The following is a 9,082-nucleotide window of genomic DNA, read 5'->3' as shown; positions in this document are numbered from 1 at the left end:
TACCTGATGTTTTGGGGGTTTTTTTTTTAATTTATATTAAGAAAAAAAAATCGAAATTAACTGTAATTTGATTTTTTTTGTTATATAGTAAAAAAAATCCAATATTTTAACGAAAAAAAAGAATACAGAACAAAAAAATATAATCGCTTTGTAAACTGAATCCTAGGCCTTTGCTAACACAAACTATTTCTGCATGCGCCTTATTGGTTTCCACTAATAATATGGATATTAGTGTCCATCACATGCAGGCTGAATATTCCTTCTGAGACAAGGTGTCCTAGATCTGCTGTGTGGGCTATAAACACGATTATTACCGACTTAACCAAATGGAAGTCTACATTACATCTCTTTTACTGCTAATATTAAGGAGCTATACTACTTCCTACAGATCCATAAGATGCATCAGAAATGTGGCAATACCTACCTGTAATGTCTAGCGTGCAATCACAATATTATCAGAAATTGTCCCAAAAAAATGTTGCATCTTCAGATGCGCACTGACAACCAAGTTCGCAAAATACACAACACATTTACATCTATTTCCAAGAAAGAAAAAAAAAAAAAAGACCTAAATATATATATATTTCAGTGTTCCGGATAATACAGAGAAGGTTCAGTGCGTATCCCCAGTGTGTGATTGTTATTGGTCCTTGTTGCCTTTTTCCTTGTTCATTTTCTTCATTTTCATCCTTCGGTTTTGGAACCAGATTTTGACTTGTCTCTCTGTGAGGTTTAATATTCTGGCTACTTCATAGCGACGATCCCTGGTTAGATACATATTGAAGAGGAATTCCTTCTCTAGCTCCAGAGTCTGGTATTTGGTGTAGGGACATCTTTTCTTCCTGGTGGATCGAGCGTGGATCCAGTTGGCTGCAGGGTTATCTAAAAGGAAGGAATAGAACGAGAGGACAGGCTGAGGTTTGGAATTAGAACAAAAAAAAAAAGAAAAGGGTTTGCATTGGGGATGACCTACTCATTGCACTTTTATATAAAGAATTATCATAAAAAGGGTCTTAATGCAGCCAGAGTGTTTACAGTAGCAATGATGTCTTGATCTTAGGTGGTTATGTGAGTAATAGAATCATTTTATAGCCTCTTGTTGCAGCCTGGGCTATATGCTGGCCGTCTAGACGGTTTTATAGGTTAGTAAAACTATCAGTTTTGCACATTTAGAGCCTTGCAGGTTTAAGCTATAAATCAAACAGCAATTTCTTTCCCTCTCTCTCTTTTTGTACTTACTTGGATCAAGTTGTGGATTCGGTTGTTGCTGTTGTGGCTGCTGCTGCTGCTTCTCCTCTTTAAGCTCAGTGTTCTCTGGCTCCTCGCTGGGAGCTGCAGCAGCTGCAGTAACAGTATTGTCTTTAGGTGGAGGCTTCTCTGGGCTTTCTGTAAAGGAATTACATGAGTATTCTGGTAGGCTCAGTCCCTGGGAGTCAAACGAGGAGCATTCGGTCCTTTTAGGGGCGCTTTCAGGTTTGATTCCATAGCTGCGCCCATTGGGGTGAAATCCAGAGAAGGAAGACGCAGTGCTGGAAATGGGCTCCAGCCAGGAGCGCACAGTGTATCTGCTGCTGTCTGAGCCTAGGTGGGACTGGCCCATGTATGGGTGGTAGATCCCAGTCATTCCTGGAGAAGGCTGAGGGTGCACCGAAGACCAAGACGCAGGAAAGACGCTGGATTTTGACGCAAAGCTGCAAGAAGAAAAGTCTGAAGTGTCCCCAACACCTGGTGGTGGCCTAGAGGTCGTCGTGTGACCTCCTTGGGAGAATCTAGCAGCATAGACCTCTTCATTCTCATGTCCTATGAGAGAATCCACATAGTAGTTACTTATGGCACCACTGGAGGACATTTTAGGCTCCCCTCTCAGTCATATAAAAGGTTACACTCTTAACTGTATGTAATACCCTCCCTGAGAACAATCATAGTATTTTGCAGGCTGCATCCTCCATCCATTGGTTGTGGGCTCCACGTGATCATATTTACCAATACAGAGTAAATCAATCCGCTTAACGGGGCTGATGTGATTAAAAACACATACAATTAAAACTAAAAGTGTAACTATGCGGAGATATATGGAAGGAGGCACACAGGGGGGGGGGGGGGGCTGATGCCACCTTTGTGCGTAAAAGCACAGCTTGTGGATCACCAGTGGAGCAGGGTGACCAGGGACTATTTCTTTCTAAGCCCTCAGCTCTGCTCTCCCTGCCATTCATTTTTAATCACTTGGCTGAATTTGTTTAATTACCCTTTAAACTGTGGGGTCCCTCGCAGGAGAACGAGGGGAAGCATGTTCTGATTATTGACCTTTGGGTATAAAACTTGTTTTACTAGCCACAAACAAGAAGCCATCATGAAATTAAAGGGAGCGAGAGAGAAAAGGAGAGAAGGCAGCAGCGCATTGTTGTTGCCCTCTCGTTCAGCAACAGTTCATATTTACATAGAAGAGGCCATTCCAGGCTGTAATGTGTGAAATGCATAAAACCTTCATAGTGTTTAAAAAAAAAAAACACAAAAAAAAACAGGTGGAAAAGAACTATCATGCTTTTTATGGGATTCAATAAAAATTTTATGAGGTGCATTTGATTATACATTAATGTGCCCTGTAATCAAATGGTCTAAAGAAGAACATTAAAACCCCTGCTGAAATCATCTGCTACTGGACTCTGCTATTGTTTTGCCCAATAACCCATCAATCGTGGGCTCTTTTTCTTTATAGTGTATACACATACACACCCATACAACACACACATAGCACACACAAACACACATAACACAACCATATAATGCACACACATAACAGCCATATAATACACACATAACACAGCCTTATAATGCACACACATAACAACCATATCATACACACACAGGTAACAGCCATATCATACACACACATATAACAACCATATCATACACACACACATATAATAGCCATATCATAAACACACATATAACAGCCATATAATGCACACACATATAACAACCATACCATACACACACATGTAACAGCCATATCATACACACATATAACCGCAATGTCATAAACACACATATAAAAGCCATATAATACAAACCAATATAACAGCCATATAATGCACACACATATAACAACCATACCATACACACACATGTAACAGCCATATCATACACACACATATAACCGCAATGTCATAAACACACATATAAAAGCCATATAATACAAACCAATATAACAGCCATATAATGCACACACATATAACAGCCACATAACACACACCGACATAACATCCAGATAATACACACACACATACAACAGTCATATAATGTACACATATGTAACAGCCATATAATATACAAACATTTAACAGCCATGTAATACACAGAAATATAAAAACAATATAATACACACACACACACACACACACACACACACACACACACACACACACACAATAGCCATATAATGCACACACATAACAACCAAATAACACATACAAGTATAACAGTCTAATAATACACACACATAAAAGCCATATAATGCACACACATATACCAGCCATATCATATACACATACTGTATATAACAGTCATATGATACACACACACACACACACACACACACACAACAGCCATATAATGCACACACATAAAATAGCCATATAATAGACACGAATATAACATCCATATAATGCAAACATATAACAGCAATATAATATACACACGTATAACAACCATATGACACACACACACACACACACACACACACACACACACACACACACACACATATAACAGTCATATAATGCATACACATATAATAGCCATAATACACACAACTGTAACAGCCATATAATGCACACATATGTAACAGCCAAATAATACACATACATATGACAGCCATATAGCACACATAGCACAGCCAGATAATACACACACATACAGTATAACAGCCATATAATACACACACATACAGTATAACAGCTATATAATATACACACATACAGTATAACAGCCACACACGGGCAATTCTAAAAATAAAAAAATATATACATTATTTTCTTCTTAACACTCCATTATATAACAGAATGAAGGTGACCAGACAGAGAAGGAAATCTGAGATTCTTTTTTTCATGGAATCGGTTTTACTGTTACATGAAACACTGGAGTAAATAGGATTTAATCACTGTCTCAGAGCATCTCAGCTATAAAGAATTTTTAAACTCAGCGGTAAGTGAGGCTGTGATGTTCTTTTTTTTTCAGCAAGAAGGCACTAAGTTTATTGGGGCTGTTTCCTGAAATAAAAGGGAGTTTATCTGAAGCTACAGAAGGTCTATGCAGTTCTGTCATAAACGGCCATGCTTGGAAACAACAAATGTAAAAAAAAAAAAGAAGAAAAAAAAAACCACTCCAGGCAGTGACCACAATTTACACAGAAGTAGATGTATGTTGTAAAGTCCTGTTATAAAGTCCTCATGTAAAGCTTATCTATTGTGATGCTCGGATATAAGAAAACGGAGAACGATTAACAATTCTAGCCTCCTCCATTGTGTATCTTATATTATTCAGGGAGATCAGATCCATACAGATACATAGACTCTTCTTATTTGTTTTTGTATAATATATAACGGAATTGTAACTCACAGCGCACATTGTAGCAATGCGTTTTGTACACTTTACCCATGAACGTTCTAAACATCCAAATACAGATACATACAAACGAGCAGTGTTCAATCGAGAGTAACGTCAGGAGCCATGACCATGATGATTCCTAAGCTATTTCTTCCTGCTTACAATATGCTTTTTATGCATTATATACACAGTATAATATATTCACTTATCACTTAGTATTTACTGTGCTAATATAAAGGTCGCCAACTTCTGCAGATTCCAACAACATTCTAATAAGAACATATTTTGAATTTAAATACAATAACGCACCATCAATATTGTGTTGACTTCAATGAATGTATTTCATGTTGTTTTGACACTCTAGGGGCAATATCTATCTATCTATCTATCTATCATCTATTTATCTGTCTGTCTGTCTGTCTATCTATCTATCTATCTATCTATCTATCTGTCTGTCATTTTGTCTATCTATCTATCTATGAGCCTCTTTGATTTAATATGTATATTTTTCTCTGTATGTGTCCCCCTGATGAAAAAGGGGTTCACCAGGTATACAGATACTATCTATCTATCTATCTATCTATCTATCTATCTATCTATCTATCTATCTATCTATGAGCCTCATAGATTTAGTATGTATAAATTATTTATTTGTATGTGCGCCTATGATAAGAAGGGGTTCACCAGGTATACAGATACAAATCCAGGATCAATGGTGTAACACTCTATGTGCAATATCTATCAATCTATCTATCTATCTAAATTAATATTTTTAAATTAATATAGATCTAAATTAATATAGATCTAAATTAACATATTTCTACCTTCTGCTATATGATCGATATATGTGTGATCTATCTATCTAGCCAATATGTATGTATCTATCTATTTATCTATCTAGATATTATATTATTGATATTATATGATATCAACATCTTTCTTTCTATCTATCTATCTATCTATCTATTCAATATTTATCAATTTATCTAATATTTTTGTATAATTTTCCAAAATGGAAATTAATGAACATTCAGAGCACTGAGGTGCACTCATCACAAAGTGGATAATATATATTTAATGTTACCTTATACAGACTTACCTGGAAGTGGTTTTACCACCAGCATTGGTTTCTGAACGTAATGTCTGAGAACACACATCAATACGTTTGTCTGCAGGGATAATAACCATTATGGCTATAATACTCAACACACTTCAGTTAATGCCAGCATTGCCTTTCTCCATGCAATATACACAGTAATCTATATCCACATGTTATACACAAATAGGCTGAGAACATGAAGCGTTCAGACAGTTTATTGCATAAGACATGCAAAGAACATGCACAATATGGACACAGCTGTCTCAATGATATTGCCACATATCACAAGAAAAGTTCTACCAGGAATACGACTCAAATAAACTACACATTGACGAACAGATTCTCAGTTACTTGGAGCAGAGACATTTACAGAAAATGTGCTTTTTTTGTCCCCAAAAGTCAATAATAATAAACATGAAGGTTAAAATGCTGAGGTCCATAAAGTAACACGCAGTAAGACTATTCATTAGAAAAAATCATGAAAAAGTCACATTGTTTGGATATGTTTGACCAGTCCCAATAATTTAAGACTAAAATGATAAACTTTCTTTACTTTTTACCCTGCCATACGGTGAAAAATAATAATAATAAATTACATGTGCTGGATCTTTATTATTATTTATATACCCATGAAAATACATAGAGACACTTGCAGCACTATAAAATGAGGAATCACATTCTAGATCACAGGAAATGGATGGATGTGGGGTCACAGTCTCTCCTGCTGGGGAGCAATAGCTGCATCTAAGAAAAAGTCAGATTGGCCGTCAGTTCCCGGATTCGGTTCTCTCTACTCATCTTCTTAAGCTTCATTCTGCGATTTTGAAACCAGATTTTGACCTGTCTGTCAGTGAGGTTGACGCTCTTACTGATCTCTAGGCGGCGCTCTCGAGTCAGATACATATTAAACAAGAATTCCTTCTCTAACTCCAGTGTCTGGTGCTTAGTGTACGGGCACCTCTTCTTCCTGCCACTCTTTGCAGTTAACCAATTGCTGGTTGGAGTATCAGACTTGATTTCCTCTATTGTGATAAAAGAAAAGCAAAATAAACAACAATGCAAATAAATACGAAAAAATCCCCCCAAAAAATGTCCTCATCCTACAAAGAATAGACTTGACAATGACTCTTCAAACAAAATGCCTATCATGTTGTTATTATAACAAAAGCCCAATGTTGTGCAAACAATGCCAGAGAAAGGGAAGGTGCACAGCCTTATGTGTGTGTGTGTGTGTGTGTGTGTGTGTGTGTGTGTGTATATATCTAGATATAGATGGATAAATATTTATAAAATATATATAGACAGATAGAAGATAGATAAATAGATAGATAGGTAAATAGATAGAAATATAGATTGATAGAAAAATAAGATTAATAGATAGGTAGATAGATAGATAAATAAATGGATGAATAGATAAATAGATAGATAGATAATAGTGATAGATAGATAGATAGATAGATAGATAGATAGATAGATAGATAGATAGATAGATAGATAATAGTGATAGATAGATAGATAGATAGATAGATAGATAGATAGATAGATAGATAGATAGATAATAGATAGATAGATATGCACGGTAAGTAAATATAGATTTATACATGTGTATATTCATATTTTCTGGACACTTCTCCAAACATTCATGTATTCACATGTGTATGAGTGGTTAGAAAAATAGATTTATGCAAAAAAAAAATATATGTATCTCTAATCATACACATACATATGGACATAAACATGAACATTACCTACAGATCCATATATATATATATATATATATATATATATATATATATATATATACACAAGGTGAGTAACCAAGGTGTATACTTTTATAAGCACACTAAGAATATAATACAGAATACATGTGAGCTCATATAAAGCATGATCACATTATTCTGTTTCCTTATTGACAGATCCTATTCAGCACATGTTGACTTCAATATATTTTTTTTACAGAAGCAAAATCAAGCAGATCTCCCAAAAGCCCAAATGTCAATTTTTACCAGACAAATCTTCAAAGAACATATCATTCAATGTCCATCCGTAGTGTCACCAGCATTACTTATCGTCTATAACCCTGAATACAAATGTATTCAATGTATTAACTTGTGAATATTATTAATATAAATATATATTATTGTTGCAATTTTTTATTATTATAATAACTTTTTTTTTTTTATTCATCTCTGTAACAAGACCAGGATTTTCTGGCAGCTAAAATTGAATAAAATTGAATATAACGATTATGTCTCTTGCACTTTCCTTGGAATTAACCCTTTAAAAAACATCAGAAGGAGGTTAAAATTCGCAAAAAAAACCCAAACTTTTAGTGCTTGTAGGAATACACATTTAATGCTGCACCTGGATGAGATGTGTCTGGTTGATGTTCATACATGATCATATATGCTGAACATATTTTATTTTTTAAATACCTGAATAATAAAAAAACAGGGCAGTTCCTTCTTGACATGTAGTTACCATTAAGTGTTATGGGAGGCAATGCTAGTATTTTACACAGTGTTTTATGGTGCTGGCGTGTACAAGCTACTACTACACCATGCAATCAATGCTTTATAAAACTTCTTTGTAATGATACCGACCTTTACTTTCCTTGTCTTGGACTTCAGGGCTGGACACAGACACCTCAGCCAGGCAGCTCCTGTCCTCCTGCAGGGCAGCCTTGGACTCTGGACTTTCCACTGAGGGGACTTTGGAGGACTCTTGGCTGCTCGGGTTTTCATTCATTTTCTTATCCATCTGATGAGGTGAAGATAGCTGAGGTTTGGAGCTGCCGCGGGGGTTTAGCTGTAACATTAAGGATGAACTGGTTTCTTGGTTATTATTGTACTCTTGGGGTTTCCCACTGGCGTAGGTCTGGCTCAGCCTAAAATATCCTGGGACAGGAACCTCAGAGTTGTCAACAGAACAGTTCTCAGAGACCAGCCTCTGGTATGGTGGCACCTCTGAAGAAATGACTTTTGATCTCTTATCAGAATACATGCAGCAATTGGTCTCTTCCTTAATATTTGTAGGAAAGGAACAAGTGGGGATCTGTTGTGTAACAGGTTGCTCTATTCTGCAAGACCTGTTCGGATCTGTCCAACTGTCTACTTGAGGTATATAGGGATGTACATTCATACCCATGTTTTGGTGATTGACTTCTCTTTTTGCCAGAGATGGTAGCAGTCCACAGGTTTGCATCCCATAAGTCCCAATGTCTGAGTTAGGTGGCATGTACATGCTGGCGTTGTTAGAATAGAAACTGTCACTTCTACAGGCACTGATCAAAGAATCTACTAAAAAAGTATTTGCAGCAGGAGAGCTGTTTGGAAAGGACATTTTGGGGAGGAATTTGAAGAAGAGAGATTGTGTCCT

The 9,082-nt window shown here is 36.2% G+C and overlaps 2 protein-coding genes across 2 annotated transcripts; both read right to left on the bottom strand.

The window, feature by feature from the left end:
- Nucleotides 1-15: 15 nt before the first annotated feature.
- HOXD9 (homeobox D9) lies at nt 16-1,929 on the bottom strand. The gene is made up of 2 exons (XM_075318884.1): nt 1,240-1,929; nt 16-882 (listed from the first exon to the last, which is right to left on the bottom strand). The coding sequence occupies exons 1-2, from the start codon at nt 1,847-1,849 to the stop codon at nt 641-643; spliced, it is 852 nt and encodes a 283-aa protein (XP_075174999.1). The 5' UTR covers nt 1,850-1,929; the 3' UTR covers nt 16-640.
- Nucleotides 1,930-5,903: 3,974 nt separating this feature from the next.
- HOXD10 (homeobox D10) lies at nt 5,904-9,082 on the bottom strand. The gene is made up of 2 exons (XM_075318883.1): nt 8,308-9,082; nt 5,904-6,726 (listed from the first exon to the last, which is right to left on the bottom strand). The coding sequence occupies exons 1-2, from the start codon at nt 9,044-9,046 to the stop codon at nt 6,449-6,451; spliced, it is 1,017 nt and encodes a 338-aa protein (XP_075174998.1). The 5' UTR covers nt 9,047-9,082; the 3' UTR covers nt 5,904-6,448.

This window comes from Anomaloglossus baeobatrachus, chromosome 7, assembly GCF_048569485.1.
Source record: "Anomaloglossus baeobatrachus isolate aAnoBae1 chromosome 7, aAnoBae1.hap1, whole genome shotgun sequence".
In the NCBI taxonomy this organism is placed as follows: domain Eukaryota; kingdom Metazoa; phylum Chordata; class Amphibia; order Anura; family Aromobatidae; genus Anomaloglossus; species Anomaloglossus baeobatrachus.
This window is presented reverse-complemented; position numbering and strand designations above follow the sequence as displayed.

Coding starts and splice junctions, on each gene's coding strand:
- HOXD9 (XM_075318884.1), bottom strand. CDS start 1,849: ATGTCCTCCAGTGGTGCCATAAGTAACTACTATGTGGATTCTCTCATA. Junction 883..1,239: donor GAATCCACAACTTGATCCAA/GTAAGTACAAAA, acceptor CCTTCCTTTTAG/ATAACCCTGCAGCCAACTGG.
- HOXD10 (XM_075318883.1), bottom strand. CDS start 9,046: ATGTCCTTTCCAAACAGCTCTCCTGCTGCAAATACTTTTTTAGTAGAT. Junction 6,727..8,307: donor CCAAGACAAGGAAAGTAAAG/GTCGGTATCATT, acceptor TTATCACAATAG/AGGAAATCAAGTCTGATACT.